This window comes from Cyprinodon tularosa, unplaced genomic scaffold (assembly GCF_016077235.1).
Source record: "Cyprinodon tularosa strain WSP-4 unplaced genomic scaffold, ASM1607723v1 ctg726, whole genome shotgun sequence".
NCBI classification, from domain to species: domain Eukaryota; kingdom Metazoa; phylum Chordata; class Actinopteri; order Cyprinodontiformes; family Cyprinodontidae; genus Cyprinodon; species Cyprinodon tularosa.
The window spans coordinates 539,131-555,004 of NW_024039481.1; the positions used below are offsets into that span (position 1 = coordinate 539,131).

The window sequence follows — 15,874 nt, forward strand, 5'->3', positions numbered from 1 at the left end:
AAATAAAGCAGGTGTAATGTATCCCCATCTGGGAGTGTGGGATAAAAGGAAAGCTGCTGCATTCTGAACATGCTGGGTGTAACCATAGGATGACTGGGGCACGCAGACGTGCAGAGCATTAGAGGAGTCAATACTAGAACTAACAGAACAATTAACAACTTCTCCAGATCACAACTGGTTAAAAAGAGCTTTAGGTAAGTTAGAAGACATGCATAATCAAAGCCAGAGCAAAGTACAGAGGTAATGTGTTTGTCAGCTTACCTTAAACACCTTTCGACACACTCGCTTAAATTAGCAGACAAAACTCCAACACCAAACAAAAATTAATTCTGTTTTTGGGAAGTAAAAGGAAATCTGGTTTCGCTATGGTTTAATAGCTGAGATGCGTTCAATAAGACCACTTTGAGTTTCACTGTATTCTGACTTTAACTGCAAATAAATCTACAAATCATCTGCATAGAGATTTGGGCTGGGCAATTAATTGCATTTGTAACAAGTAACAAGAGTAAAATATAATAGTTTTCCCTCCCACCCTTTCAGTGGTTATAAAACTCTTAAAGGTGTTTTTCGACATACAGAAAGGTAGAGAGAGAGGCAGCTTGCATGTAGATCCATGCATATAAGTAGAAGTAAACACTTTTTCCACATAATGGTTACAGTTAAGGGCTGTAACAATGGACTCTGGCAAACAAGCTTTTTCAAACGGAAAGCCTGGGGTGAAACATCTGCAAGCTTGAGGATTCTGCAAAGGAAAATCGAAAAAAAATCGCAAACGATTTCGGTGAAAAATAATCGCAATTTGGATTTCTGGCAAAAATCGTTCAGCCATAATGGAACTGTACATTGACCTGGGTTAGGAGAGAGCCAAGTGATTTTAACTAACATCCATAACTAAAACGTAAAGATTTGTCATTATACTAACAAAGTATTTCAAGATAATTTAATGTGTCGGTTCTTTGCTTTTGTACATAACAAACCACTAATTGTTTAAAATTACTTAATTCAGAATTGTTTGGGTTATCCATAAGTACTGAACTTTGCTGAATCGAGCCACAAAACTACTGTAAATAGCAGTTTCAGCTGACGCTCTTATAAGTGGCGTAGTAGCACAGGCACACTCAGTAGAATTAAACAAGCGCACCCTTTCCCAGGCTGTCGTTCTATTGGCTGGAATGGTTGCTAGGCGACGATCCAAGTGCAATCCGAGAGAGAGCAGAAAAAATCCGCAAGCAGAGCCTACGGGTTTGCGAGTGTATCTGAGACTCGAGCAGAGCGCGGTTTGTGCGCGAAGAGAAGGAGGCAAGCGAGAGGAGAAAATATCTGTGCAAGAAGCATTAAATCTGAGAGAAGAAACAAAGATTTAAGAGAGAAGAGAAATATTTGAGAGAGTGCATGTTTTGAGTGTGAGCATTGTAAGTTTTGAGTGCAAGAAGATGAAATTCTTTTCTCAAATTGAAATTATGTGCCTTGCATTATGGCAGGATAATTCTCCCATACATCTGTAAGGATAACAGAAGAGGGCTTAAAACATCTGTCAATCAAGGCCCCCTGGATGATATTTGATTACCATTAGAACCGGCCCACAGGCCACGGCTGCTGCTGTGACTTTGCGGGCTACCGTTGCATTGTGGGGAATGTAGTGTTGGTGCAGTTGTGTTACACGCACCAACACTACATTCTGAGGGGAAAAACATGACTGTGTTTTTCTTTTATTTAAATGTTTTTATTGTGCTTTGCATATTTGGATTGCTTTGGTTTTTGCTTTTGCCTCTTTACCAATCAAAGCTGGGCTGAATCAGGTTGTCTAAGGAGGCGGAGTGCACTAACTGTAGTGCACTCTGAGATTAGACAGATTAGACTTCTGCAGCCGCACACATCAAATGTCACTTAGGTCCGGTCATGAACCAGTTTTGCTGGTATGCTTCTGCACAGTCTAGAATTTCTAGGGACGCACAGCAGTTTCCCGCTAAAGCGCAAGAGGGAGCCTATTTGAGAACTTGCGAGAACTTCGGCGGATAGTCACAAGAACCGCAGCGGCATCGGCGGAAGTGTTTATCTTCCAAAACAACAATAGCATGTCTCCAAGATATCACGGTCACGGAGATGGATCTATAGTTGCTAGACATTGAAGAAGATATATTTATATAATTTGTCTGAGGCATCAAGTGGTTATACTTCCGAACCTCCTCGATTAACCTTTCGTCGTAGTTATCCATTGTAGTTGTTCCTTGGTTTTTAAAAATGGTCGAGAAGGACGACCACACAGACAGCCAGAAAGGCATACGAAAAATGCGCAGAATTTCATTGGCATTCGTTGTTCTGAATTTCACTTGGAATGTATGATACTGGCTGCCTACTTCCATTTATCCTGCCTTAAATACTATTTGGCTGTGATGGCAGAACAATTTCCACAAATTTTTTTTTTACTTTGTTTCGCAAGTCAGTTTGGCCAAGATTCCATTCTGTGTTTTTTTTTTTTCTTTTTTGTATTGCCGTGCAGAAAAATTCCAGCTGTTGGAAGATGTCTGAATAATGTTCTGTTTACCGTTATGGTAACTGTATTTTTTCAATACATGAACATAGTATTTTATAAGTTCAAAGAGGCACAAAATCTCGTTTTTATTCATTCCACTGGTAGTCTGTTTTATTCAAATAGAAATAATGGCCTGGACCAAGATGTATCTGAGTGAAATAAAGGCCCCGGTCTATATTAGAGGATTTACGGTATTTTAATTTGATATTCCTGGCCTAAAATGTACCAACAGCCTACTGCAGTTTGTACAATATCTTACCTCACAGCAGCACACAGCAGAAATATACAGACCTTGCTTCCGTCATGGAGTGGTTTTCCACCAATTAAAAATCTGAGAGAGAAATGTGGGCCATGATTGTCCAATCAAAAGCTCTGAAACAAACCCTTTGTGAAATTCAGCAGGCTCCATGTAGTAAGTGCAGGTCATTTATCATCATCAAATGGAGTTAGAATTACATGTCCTTTGCTGCAGCGGATTGTCTTTCCATGCAACCAAAGTGTCTGGTAAACATCTATTTGGAGTTATTTTTATGGACGACGCAGTATTTTTCTAAGCTTTTCCATTTGTTGTTTTGCATTTGTCTTTAGCAATAGCCTGAATGCAGAGGCTTCTCTGTGAGCTGCGTATCACACGCATTGTTTTCTCATTTTTTACACAGATAAACATAATATTTTAACTAATTTAATTCATATGAGAGACCATCACAAAGTAGAACATTATAATAGAATAGAATTAAAATAAATAATATTGTTTTAACAAAACTGCATGGGGGTTTTGTTCACCTTTGAATTTGTTGTTCCTCAGTAAGATGAACATCTGCCTCAGTTTAGAGCCTCTAAGAGCCTGTTGAGCTTTAAGCTACAGATAGCACTTTGTAAAGGTTAAATAGCATCTTTTATCGAGCATGTCTGCTTTTTGTCAAAGTAGCTTAAAGGAATAGTACACCCAAAACATGATTAGCCTTCATTTTCTACTCACCCCCATGCTGAACAACACTCTGGAGTACTTTTTTTATATCTCAAATGCATCTGGAGATCTGGGAGGCTTCTTGTTGTCTGCTGACATTCAAATAATGGAGGTCTATGGCGCCCGAGGCAGAAAGGTCCATAAAAGTCCACAAAAAGCGTGTCAATATTCCTCCATACTGCTCGTCCAATGTATTCCAACTGTCCTGAGTGGGTAGCCTCCACAATTTACTCGAAACGAAGTCTTTTAGAATGTTTTTAGAGCATAAACAGTAGTGTATAGGATTTCCTGAAAGCGCGCGCCCGCACGTTCACGACGCTACGGAAGCCGGCAGACCAAACCAGATGAAAGTGCGCATTCAGCGTCTGCTCTTGATAATGCAAGCGTAGAAGAAGAAATGTGCTGTTTACCTGTGCAAAGAAAGAAACAACGAAAGAAAAATGTCTGAGGACTTCAGTGTTGAGGAAGAGCATGAGTTCTTTGCAGAGCTGAATGCACACTTTCATCTGGTTTGGTCTGCCGCGGTTTCCGTAGACTCGTGAATGCGCTTTTAGGAAATCCTATACACTACTGTTTATGCTCTAAAAACATTCTAAATGACTTTGTTTCGAGTAAATTATGGACGCTACCCACTCAGGACACTTGGAATACATTGGACGAGCAGTATGGAGGAATATTGACACGTTTTTTGTGGACTTTTATGGACCTTTCTGCCTCGGGCCCCATAGACCTCCATTATTTGAATGTCAGCAGACAGCAAGAAGCCTCCCAGATCTCCAGATGCATTTGAGATATCAAAAAGGTACTCCAGAGTGTTGTTCAGCATGGGGGTGAGTAGAAAATGAAGGCTAATCATGTTTTGGGTGTACTATTCCTTTAATCTGGTCTGTTCCTGTTTGGCTGTGACTCCATCCTGGAGAGAAATATAAGCTTTGCTGCTGCCATCAACACCTGTATTTATAGATTTTGGAGACCGGCCTGTTTTTCAGTGTAGTCCTGTTTTTCTGACTGTGACTAATAGTGGTGGATCCCTTGAAAAGATTCCATCCAAAGGTATTATATGGGCCCCTTCTTGCTCTCTGTGTCATTTTAGGACAGTGATTGCATAATAACTTCAGTTGTCCCAGACTTTAGTGGTTTTTATGAGTGTCCTGTGAGATTGTTTTGTGTCCTAAATCTGCTTCAAGCTTCCCAAACTTCCCGCTGTGTTCCTTAGACTTTCTGATGCTCCTTCTCTTCTCCTTTAAGACAAATCTGCTTTATTCAATCAGCAAATTTCCTCGATATCAATAAATGTGTGAGATCAAAGAAGGTAGAAGAGAATCCAAAACATTAAAGACTTTAGAAATAACAGAGCAGAACCAAAAGTGTCAATCATTTCCAGGATCTTACAGCAGCAATCCGTGCACAGATAACAAATATGAAGACTCTGGCTGAAAACACATCCACCCAGCCTGTTCCTTTGTCAATGTGCAGTGGTGTGGATGCAATAATCTACTCTAGTCCCACAGCCGGACTAGCACATCATCGTAGAGAGAAAGGGGGGGTGGGTGACCGCATCTGTGACAAAGGTTGGAAATACGAGCGGCAGATAAGCTGTAAGGAGATGATTCAGGTGAGGTGCAGTGAAATCTTCCAGCTCTGCTCAAACACACAACGGTAATAAACAATTAATACGGATCACAGCAGCTTTCCTGACGTGCAAACATTGAGCCCAGGTCACGCTCTGATGATACCCCCCTCCAGGTGACGCCAGATGTACGTGTGCATGTGAAGCGTGAGTGTGACGGCGGTGTGTGCAGGCCGTGTGTTTGGGAAGAGAGGGAGTAAAGGAGTCGCCGGGGGGCGAGACTCTGGAAGCCTTAGCTGCTCCTGTGAGCTTTGTGTTTAATGCTGGATGACAAACAGGTCGGTGTAAACGTCAAGCCTGTGTTAGACTTTCCTGCTGTCTACTGAGCACTAAGCTCCACCCCTCTGGTTAACGCCTACCTGCTCAGACCACATGTGTTTTTCTGTATTACGTGGCCCTTACTTTAAAGTTTAGATCTTTTTAAGGCCAATTTTAGCACAACCTGTGCTTTTTCCTGTAAATGTTCATGAACATATTCAAAGGTTTGCGATGCTGCTGAGGGAAGCAATAACCGCCGGTTTGGGACATAGGAACAGGGGTAATATAAAGCCAGTAGTTTAAGTGAGAGGTTGAGAGAATTTTAAGCTTTTACTGATGTTAAAGGCAGCCTGTAAACCAATGGTGGGAAGACAATACATTATGCTTGGAACAAGACAAAAACCTGTCATATAAAACTTCATTTTAAAGCTGAATTTTATACTTTCCATTTAACCTACTTCCATCCATCGTTTTTTATAACCAACATAAAGATATTAACAGTTATGGGAATGCTGGTGTCTGTCTACACACATCACTGAGATAAAGGTGAGGTATACCAAAGGATGCAGTTTAAGGCAGGATTAGATACTTAAAGTCATAGGGAAGTCATATTTAAATGTCAAAATATGTATACGTATTTATCAGAACATATTGTCCCAAAAGTTAGAAAATTTCTATTTAAAAAAAATCCTGTCTTAAAATCTGTTTTGCTTTTCATTATTTTATGAAGGCCAGTTAGTTATAGGTCAGCCTAAACACCTAAATTCAGCCAAACATATATCAATGGTCATCTGTGAATCAAATTTTTCCATCTGGCGTGCAGGTGGAGCAGAGGTTAGCACGCACGACCCATCTGTGGAGGCCTTAGTCCTTGAAGCGGCCAACATGAGTTAGAATCAGACCTGTGGTCCTCCGCTGCATGTCTTTCTCCTTCTCTTATACCCACTTTCCTGTCAGCCTACTGTCAAAAATATGAGCCACTAGTGCATAAAAAAATTTCAATCATAGCATCTTGATTCATATGTCGCAGCTAATATACGCAACGTCTAAAATAAGTATCCTTTACTTTCCCATTCCGTCCCAGTGTTCACAGGGATGGACGTCTGTGTGTTCGGTGGGCGTAGAGCTAACAGAACTGGCAGCGTTGCGAGGCAAGGGCTCAAACATGTACGGCTGTAATGCTACGTTCACACCAAAAGCAGCAAGGGCAGCAGGAGTAGCTGGTTTAAATGCAAAGTCAATGGTTGATGGACGTCAAGGTGCAGCAAAATGTCCTGCAGTGCGTTCTGAGCAGCAAGAGCAGCACGTCTGAGCAGCTGAAGCAGCACGTTGTGAGCGTTTGAACATCTGACGCTTGCGACGTGCTGCAAACGCAGCTGCTGCTGGAGTTTGAAAAATTTAATTTTTGCTGCTCGACACACCAAATCAACCAATCAGAGAAGCTGATCTGGGAGCTGGAAGGGAGACGGACACATCGCTGCTGATGCAGATCACTATGATCACTCCTCTGAAACAGTTTATTAAATTAACTTCAAATGCTGAAATCTGCCGGCAAAACACACTTCATTTTTATTATCCTGGTGCCTGCCGTTTGGAGTACGTACATGAAAACCGCCTTCCAGCCGCCACGGCAAACCGCGAACAGACAACAACTGCTGTTGAATGGGATTCCCAATGACTGGCACCGCTGGTATGTGGGGGTCTGAGTGGCTCCGACAGCGAAATAATATTTGAATGCAGGATCGTAATCTTTCATGTGGACTTTCTCTCTGTTTCTGCATAATAAAACTACTTTATTCCCACTGATCACAGCGTATATAGCTGCCATTGTTCCAGGCAAAGAAAGGATAGGGTAGCTCCGCCCAACGTGCATCAGACCCACTTTTTGACCGCGCAGCTGAAGCAGCTTTGCTAATTTCATCAATGCAACAAAAACCTAAACCGCGTGGTCAAGGGCAGTGAATCAGCGAAGCGTTTACTGCTCCTCCCTCACCTGATGCTACATTTGCTCCAGGATAAACATTTAATCATGAATGCTTATCATATATTTAAGCCCACATAGTCATTTTCTATACTGGGTTAATACACTTAGAGCCCATCTTGCCATACGAGACATATATAAGACTTACATTTTTGCAGCTCCAGACAGATTTATTTTTTGTTTTTTTTGGTCCAATATGGCTCTTTGAGCAGTTTGGGTTGCCAGCCCCTGAGTAAAGGGATTAGCTCATACTAATTTCAAATTAGACAAATCTTTTCTTTTTATTTAATCAGAGATTATGAACACTTTCCTAAGCCCTCCTGTCACCTCACAGTTATGGCAGGGGATTATTTAAAAAAGAGCAGTAATTAAAACCTAAATATTTAATGGTACGTTGATTTTAGAGCTTTATCCTGATGTAACAAACATGAAGAAAGCATGCGTCCTATAAACATACAGCCTGACGCCCCCAACAAGCAGTACATAATGCTGCTTTTATCTGCCGGACTTGTTTGCTCTGCGATCCACTGAGAATTTTTTTTTTAACAAACAACTGTGCATCATTATCTTGAAAACTGAAACACAATCAGAGGAGGGCTCAGTGCTGAGGTGCATTAAAGGTTGTTTTGTAATGTGATCTTTTACTAATGTGCCCCACTTAGTTTTAAAAGGGCCCTTTTCTGGGCTCTATCTGTGGCCCCTGGATGCTACCAACTCTTTGAGGGGGCAGGAGGTTTTTGGTTAATTAGGGCTTGCCATATGCTGTTTATTTTGCCATTTGGGGTTTACCATAATAGTTCCCTTTGCTCACTTTGTGCCAGGTGTTGTTTTGTTTTTATCTGGTTAAATAGTCTCTGTAAAGGGCCTTGACATGACAAGTGTTGTGAAATGGCACTATATAAATAAACTGAATTGAAGTGAATTGATTTTACTTTCTCTAGTTTTCTATAAGCCCTCTCTGTATTATGACTTCTCTCTCAGACTTAATTAATTGTAGATTCCATTCACCAGCATCTCCTCGTTTTTGCCTGTTTTTTGCAGTTGTTTTCACTCATGACTGTGTCTTCGGTTAGGCTACATACAAATGAAGAAAATGCCTTCAGATTTCAGAAGCTTTCTCAGTGAGCTTGAAGCCACATCAGTGAACAGCCCAACTATGGAGTGTCACTCGCATTAAATTCCCACTTGTAGCTATGGAAGGTGCCTGAATTGTATGGAGCTATAACGGTCTCAATTTTCACAAATACACATATGTGATTTATTCATGCACAGGACAAGATCCACACACACAGAGAACGATTCATGAAAGCACAAAAAAAGGTGCAGATGGAGGATGTTGGATGTGGGATGTGGGGGGTCATCCCACGTGGCGTAATTTCTTGTGATTGGGTTATACAAGGGAGCTTTGTGATTGGTGGCAAACTATTCCCTGTTTAAAAAAATGCATTTGTGTATCGAGCCACATAAGGGGAGTCTCAAAAATCCACACAAAAAGGCAGTGAAGTTTAAAGACCACTGGTACTTTTTAAATTAATTTATAATTGTTTATGAACCAGAAATACCTTATTCTGTGCATGTGTGGATCTTGTGTGCTTGTGTAAATCTTTCTGTGCGTGTGTGGATCTTGTGTGCTTGTGTGAACTGTTTCATGCGTGTGTGGATCTTGTGTGCTTGTGTGAATCATTCTGTGAGTGTGTGGATCTTGTGTGCTTGTGTGAATCGGTCTGTGAGTGTGTGAATCTTGTGTGCTTGAGTGAATCGTTCTGTGCGTGTGTGGATCTTGTGTGCTTGTGTGAATGATTCTGTGAGTGTGTGGATCTTGTGTGCTTGTGTGAATCGGTCTGTGAGTGTGTGGATGTTGTGTGCTGGTGTGAACTGTTCCATGCGTGTGTGGATCTCGTGTGATTGTGTGAATGATTCTGTGAGTGTGTGGATTTTGTGTGCTTGTGTGAATCGGTCTGTGAGTGTGTGGATCTTGTGTGCTTGAGTGAATCGTTCTGTGCGTGTGTGGATCTTGTGTGCTTGTGTGAACTGTTCCATGCATGTGTGGATCTCGTGTGCTTGTGTGAATGATTCTGTGAGTGTGTGGATCTTGTGTGCTTGTGTGAATCGGTCTGTGAGTGTGTGGATCTTGTGTGCTTGTGTGAACTGTTCCATGCGTGTGTGGATCTTGTGTGCTTGTGTGAATGATTCTGTGAGTGTGTGGATCTTGTGTGCTTGTGTGAATCGGTGTGTGAGTGTGTGGATCTTGTGTGCTTGTGTGAATCGGTCTGTGACTGTGTGGATCTTGTGTGCTTGTGTGAATCGGTCTGTGAGTGTGTGGATCTTGTGTGCTTGAGTGAATCGTTCTGTGCGTGTGTGGATCTTGTGTGCTTGTGTGAATCGTTCTGTGTGTGTGGATCTTGTGTGCTTGTGTGAATGATTCTGTGAGTGTGTAGATCTTGTGTGCTTGTGTGAATCGTTCTGTGCATGTGTGGATCTTGTGTGCTGTGTGAATCGGTCTGTGAGTATGTGGATCTTGTGTGCTTGTGTGAAATGTTCTGTGCGTGTGTGGACCTTGTACTGTGTGTGCGTGGATATTTTGTTCTTGTGTGATTTGTTCTGTGTGTCTGTGGATCTTGTCCTGTGCATGTACACTATATTGCCAAAAGTATTTGCTCACCTGCCTTGACTCACATATGAGCTTAAGTGACATCCCGTTCCTAATCCATAGGGTTCAATATGACGTCGGTCCACCCTTTGCAGCTAGAACAGCTTCAACTCTTCTGGGAAGGCTGTCCACAAGGTTTAGGAGTGTGTTTATGGGAATTTTTGACCATTCTTCCAGAAGCGCATTTGTGAGGTCGCACACTGATGTTGGACGAGAAGGCCTGGCTCTCAGTCTCCGCTCTAATTCATCCCAAAGGTGTTCTATCGGGTTGAGGTCAGGACTCTGTGCAGGCCAGTCAAGTTCATCCACACCAGACTCTGTCATCCATGTCTTTATGGACCTTGCTTTGTGCACTGGTGCACAGTCATGTTGGAAGAGGAAGGGGCCAGCTCCAAACTGTTCCCACAAAGTTGGGAGCATGGAATTGTCCAAAATGTCTTGGTATGCTGAAGCATTCAGAGTTCCTTTCACTGGAACTAAGGGGCCAAGCCCAGCTCCTGAAAAACAACCCCACACCATAATCCCCCCTCCACCAAACTTTACACTTGGCACAATGCAGTCAGACAAGTACCGTTCTCCTGGCAACCGCCAAACCCAGACCCGTCCATCAGATTGCCAGATGGAGAAGCGCGATTCGTCACTCCAGAGAACGCGTCTCCACTGCTCTAGAGTCCAGTGGCGGCGTGCTTTACACCACCGCATCCGACGCTTTGCATTGCACTTGGTGATGTATGGCTTGGATGCAGCTGCTCGCCCATGGAAACCCATTCCATGAAGCTCTCTGCGCACTGTTCTTGAGCTACATGAAGTTTGGAGGTCTGTAGTGATTGACTCTGCAGAAAGTTGGCGACCTCTTCGCACTATGCGCGTCAGCATCCGCTGACCCCGCTCCGTCAGTTTACGTGGCCTACCACTTCGTGGCTGAGTTGCTGTCGTTCCCAAACACTTCCATTTTCTTATAATACAGCTGACAGTTGACTGTGGAATATTTAGGAGCGAGGAAATTTCACGACTGGATTTGTTGCACAGGTGGCATCCTATCACAGTTCCACGCTGGAATTCACTGAGCTCCTGAGAGCGACCCATTCTTTCACAAATGTTTGTAAAAACAGTCTGCATGCCTAGGTGCTTGAATTTATACACCTGTGGCCATGGAAGTGATTGGAACACCTGATTCCAATAATTTGGATGGGTGAGCAAATACTTTTGGCAATATAGTGTATAACTCACATATGTGTATTTATGAAAGCTGAGACTGATCTAGATCCATAGAATTGAAAGTGGGGGGGTATAAATGAGAATGGGATAGCCTCTTCAGTCCACCAGAAAAAGAATGTAGTCGTTTCTATGACAACACAGTGTGCATGTGCATGGCTGTAGCTTTGATGCGCAGCTTGAGATCAATCAAACATTTGTCCCTTTCTTAAAAATAAATGTATAGAGTCAAACAACTATTAAATAGAGGACCTTCACTTTAGAGGTTAATGACGTCTTTTTTTTCTTTTTCCTAACTTGTGATTTCCTGAGATGAAGATGCAGTAAACCAGTGGATCTTACATTTGAATCCATGTGGTTCCTCTGTCACTATTTCACCGTTACACCCGCTGCCAAAACCCAGCGAGGCTGCACTGATGCAGACTTGCTATTTATGGGCTGAACGGTCCACTAGCCCTCCCCACTAAATGGTTTGGAATGACCCTTAACATGGCGGACCCTCATTGGGAACATGCAAACAGAGGGTTAGTGGGGGGTCGGCTTATGATTAGGCCATCGTGTGATTCCACAGTAAATGCAGCTGAAAACACTGAAGTTATACCAGAACAGTGCAAAACTTTACAAATCTATGTTCATTTTTGTTAAAAAGTGCATTTTCCCTTGATTTAAGAAAATGCCCCTACAAAAACATTTAAAATAAGGAAAAATAACCTTATAATATTATTTCAAATTAATGTTAAAAATCCTCATTCCTATGCTGATTTTTTTGTTTGTTTTTTAAATGTTTTTACTCTTTTTTTTTAGATCACTTTTTGCAATGAAGAGAACTGGATATACGCAGACCAACAATGTTTTGGTGCCATTGATGTCATTGTGTTTGCATAGAGCAGGGGTTTCCCATTTAATGAAATACATAAATATGACTGAAATAAATATACCATGAAATAAGTCATTGTAAAATGAATTTAATTATTTAATACATGATTTAAATGCAATATTAAATGTCCAATTTAAGCAACTCAAAATACATTTTTAAATACTTATATGTCATTTTCAAATAAGTAATTTACACAAAATATAATATAATGTGCTTTATAATATAAAATACTTATGTAGTATAGTAATTATATTGATTTTAGGAGATGACCAGTTAGTTTTGTTTTTATTTTGGGGAACTCAGGCTGAAATCTACGAGAATATATGGGCATGCTTATGACTTTTTAAATATTTTCACTCTGGTTTCAGAAATTTTCCCTTTATAGACGCCCTAAACGCCCGCTGCATGTGGATGATAGGCCTGAGCTTGTCTCAATTGTCACATCTTGCTGCTTCCAAACATCTGTCTGCACTCTGATGCTGAACACCAGACCCTTTCTTGGCATTTAAAGATAGAAAGAGATGATAAAGAGTGAATTTAGTTGAATTTAACATGGTTTTATTTTTATTAGCAATCGGTGCAAAACTGTGTTTCCTGTTCAGAGAAGGCCCACCTGATGATGGACCTTTTCCAGACAGGACACCGTTTCAGATACAGCTGTGACACCAGCAAACTAGTGAATGGAAGGGCCACTAATTAGCTAATCTAATTATTCCACATTTCAGTGGGATTTGATGAGATAAACACAAACAAAGTAGTTCATGTCGTGCATCGAAAGAAAAGTTTTAATCTCAGATTGAGACTTTTATCAGTTTAGACAGACAGTCTGGATTTGGAAGGTCTGTATCAATATGGAAAAGCAGGAACAAACAAAACAGTGACGGTTATAGACCAAAAGGGCCCAGGTTGGGGCAAGTGTTTTTTTTATTGACAGAAGAAACCAAACAAGAAAGAAAGAAAAAAAAGAGGAAAAAGTTCATCGTTTCATATGTCAAATGATCCTAAGAGCCATTTGCAGCTCTGGAATCCTCTGATTTAGCAGCAAAAAACTGTGATTCTATCTGAAGATGAAGCTCAAAGTGCAACAAATTAATTTTTAAAGTCGTAGGGAATCTGTTCGAACCGCTGCATTTCCGAATTCTCCTTAGTGGTACACGACTTTACACGAGTGAATAAAGTGAATGTGATTGGTCGTTTATCAAGGGGGCGGGATTGTTGTGGCGGAAGGTTCGCAAGCAAGTTTTGTTATGGTGGGTTTGTGGGAAGCATCTTGCTAACCAGTTAGCAACTTAGTGCTAGTAGGTTCCCAATGGGAAATTCCATTGGGACCAAGTAGCACTAAATTGGTGACTTAGAAAAAACACTGTCAAGGAACGCTATGGACAGAGGAAACATGCAAGAGGAGGAGAGTTTAGTTTGGGAGGTCTTGGATGAGTCTTTTTTTTACAGGAGGAAAGCGAGGACGAAGATGTTGTAAAAGAGGACGCCAGGGCAGCAGAAGCTTGGTTTGGTGTAGAAGGCTTCCAGCCGTACATGTTTGAGTCCTTGCCTCGCAACGCTGCCAGTTCTGTTAGCTCTACGCCTGCTGAAGACACAGACGTCCATCCAAGTGAACACTGGGACGGAACTCAATGGGAAAGGAAATTATTCTTATTTGTTATTTCAACCGTTGCATATATTAGCTGAGACATATGAATAAAGATGCTATGACCGAAGAAATTTGATTGACAGATGACTCATGATATATGATTGGTCGAATTTAGGTGTTCAGGCTGACTTATAACTAACTGGTCTGCATAAATAATACAGGATTTTTTTTTTATAGAAATTTTCTAAATTCTGGTACAATATGGTCTGATAAAGAATACATTTATATACATGTTTAAGCCAGAATGATTTGATATTTAAATATGATTTCCCTACGAAATCAATAAAATAAAACTGGAAAAATAAAAAAATATATAAATCAGTCCAAGACTCCTCCTTCTGTATTACGTCTTTGGTACAGGGGCCGGTTCTAAAGGAGCACTGGCCCCTATTGGCCCCTGTCTAGACCTTTAACCAATGCTTTCGCTTTTTGTTTTTATGTTTGTTCCCTAATATTAACGCAGATTACACATGAGGAATCCATTTACAAACTACACAGCAGTTGATCCAGGTGTGTCAAAATAAAATAGATGCATGCCACACTTTCCAGTTTCTAATCCATAACTATGCACCAATCTGCAATATTATATCACAAAAAATCCCAGCAACGTACGCCCCGGTTTGTAACCTCTACATCAATACATCTGGGGAAGTTCAAAGCATGAATGTTTGGAAATCACTTTGTTTGGGTCCAATTAGGCCACCTGTTGCATTAAGTATTCACAGCCATAATCACCCCCCCCCCACCCCCCACCCCCCCAGCCATTGGCAGTGATGCAGTATATGAGTGGAAGCAGCAGTCATCTATCTGCAGCCTTCTCTCTGCCTGCCTTGCCCACACATTAGGAGTGGGCTGTGCAGGAGAAGCAGTGTTGCAGATCTTCCTAACCTGCAGGAAACCAACGGGTTTTACCTCAGGGAAAAATAACCAGCATGGTCACAGTTCCTCCCTCTTTTCCTCTGCAGTGCACTCACCCACAGCGGGGTTTCATCCGTCTCCAATCACCACTGTCATCTCTCCCCCCCTCCCTCCATCATCTTGAACACCTCGGCCTTGCAGCCACTGATGAGGCAGATGCCATTGCATGGCTCCAACCCGGCCATCTACAGGCCTTTATTTGGATTCTATTGTTATCAACCTTTTTGCACAGATTGTCTTACTTGCTTTCCCTGGCCGCGGCCTCTGCAGCAGCTTCTGCACGGTGAGGAGGTCCTCGGTCTTCACCGCCTGCAGCAGTTCCTGGTCCTTCCCCATCTTCCCTTCTTACTCCCGCAGCATCCTCCAGCACAGCGGCGCTTCAGCCCAGCCTCAGCGGGCGGACGGTGCGTGTTCGGCGGCCGGGGACAGCCTCCCGCCCCGCCACCCCCACCACTAACAAACGCACCTAAATGTTTAGCATCTGATGGGGAGAAAAACCAGGAGCTGGAAACCAGAAGGAGTGATGCTCTGGGATCCCCCCCCCCCCACCACCACCCCCTCCACCCCTACGCTCCCAGCGTCACCAGGCAGGTTCGGTGATCCCGGTACCGGCTATCAGGCTCTCCTCATGCAGCTGCGCTCCGGAACGGAAGCCTCACGGAGTCCAGGCGTGAAGGAAGACGGTGCGATCAAAGAGCGGGCGCGCGCGGAGTTCTTCCCATCGGTCTCGTGCTCCAGGTCGTAAACACAATCCAGCGGTGCCACAGCAGCAGCAGCTGCAGCAGCTGCCATCTCCCCGTAAACTCGAGCTCTCTGAATGGGGGGGGTGGGGGAGTGAAAGGACCACGTTCACGCGCTCGCGCTCCACAGTTGGCTCGGCTTGTACCGTTAAACGACTCGTGTGCGGTAACTCGGGGGCGGACCAGCAGTGGTGCTCCCTCTTTTCATCTCTCTCTCTCTCTTTGTGGCTTTCCCTCCACAGAAGAGCTGCTCAGATTTGTTCTAGAAAACTCAGCCTGTTTATCAGCTCTAGTTGGTTCAGCTATGGAGTGAAATCTGCTCCATTATTGTTGCTCATTTTGCAAATGGAAATCTGAAAAATAATCATGCTTTTTAAATGAAAATTGGAAAGAATTTTGATTTAGAAAGGAAGTTTCAAACACGTTGATATTCAAAAATGGAGTTTATTTATTTTTT

General features: G+C 42.4%; 1 protein-coding gene across 6 annotated transcripts in view; it reads right to left on the minus strand.

The window, feature by feature from the left end:
* Nucleotides 1-15,637, minus strand: part of caskin1 (CASK interacting protein 1) — a 178,422-nt gene extending 162,785 nt beyond the window's left edge. For 4 of the 6 annotated variants that reach the window (XM_038269252.1, XM_038269250.1, XM_038269251.1 and 1 more), the window contains exon 1: nt 14,920-15,637. In XM_038269252.1, coding sequence (XP_038125180.1) covers nt 14,920-15,013 — 94 coding nt within the window. In that variant the 5' untranslated portion in view covers nt 15,014-15,637. The remainder of the gene's footprint in view (nt 1-14,919) is intronic. The other 2 variants (XM_038269253.1, XM_038269248.1) reach the window with 2 other exon arrangements.
* Nucleotides 15,638-15,874: the final 237 nt, after the last annotated feature.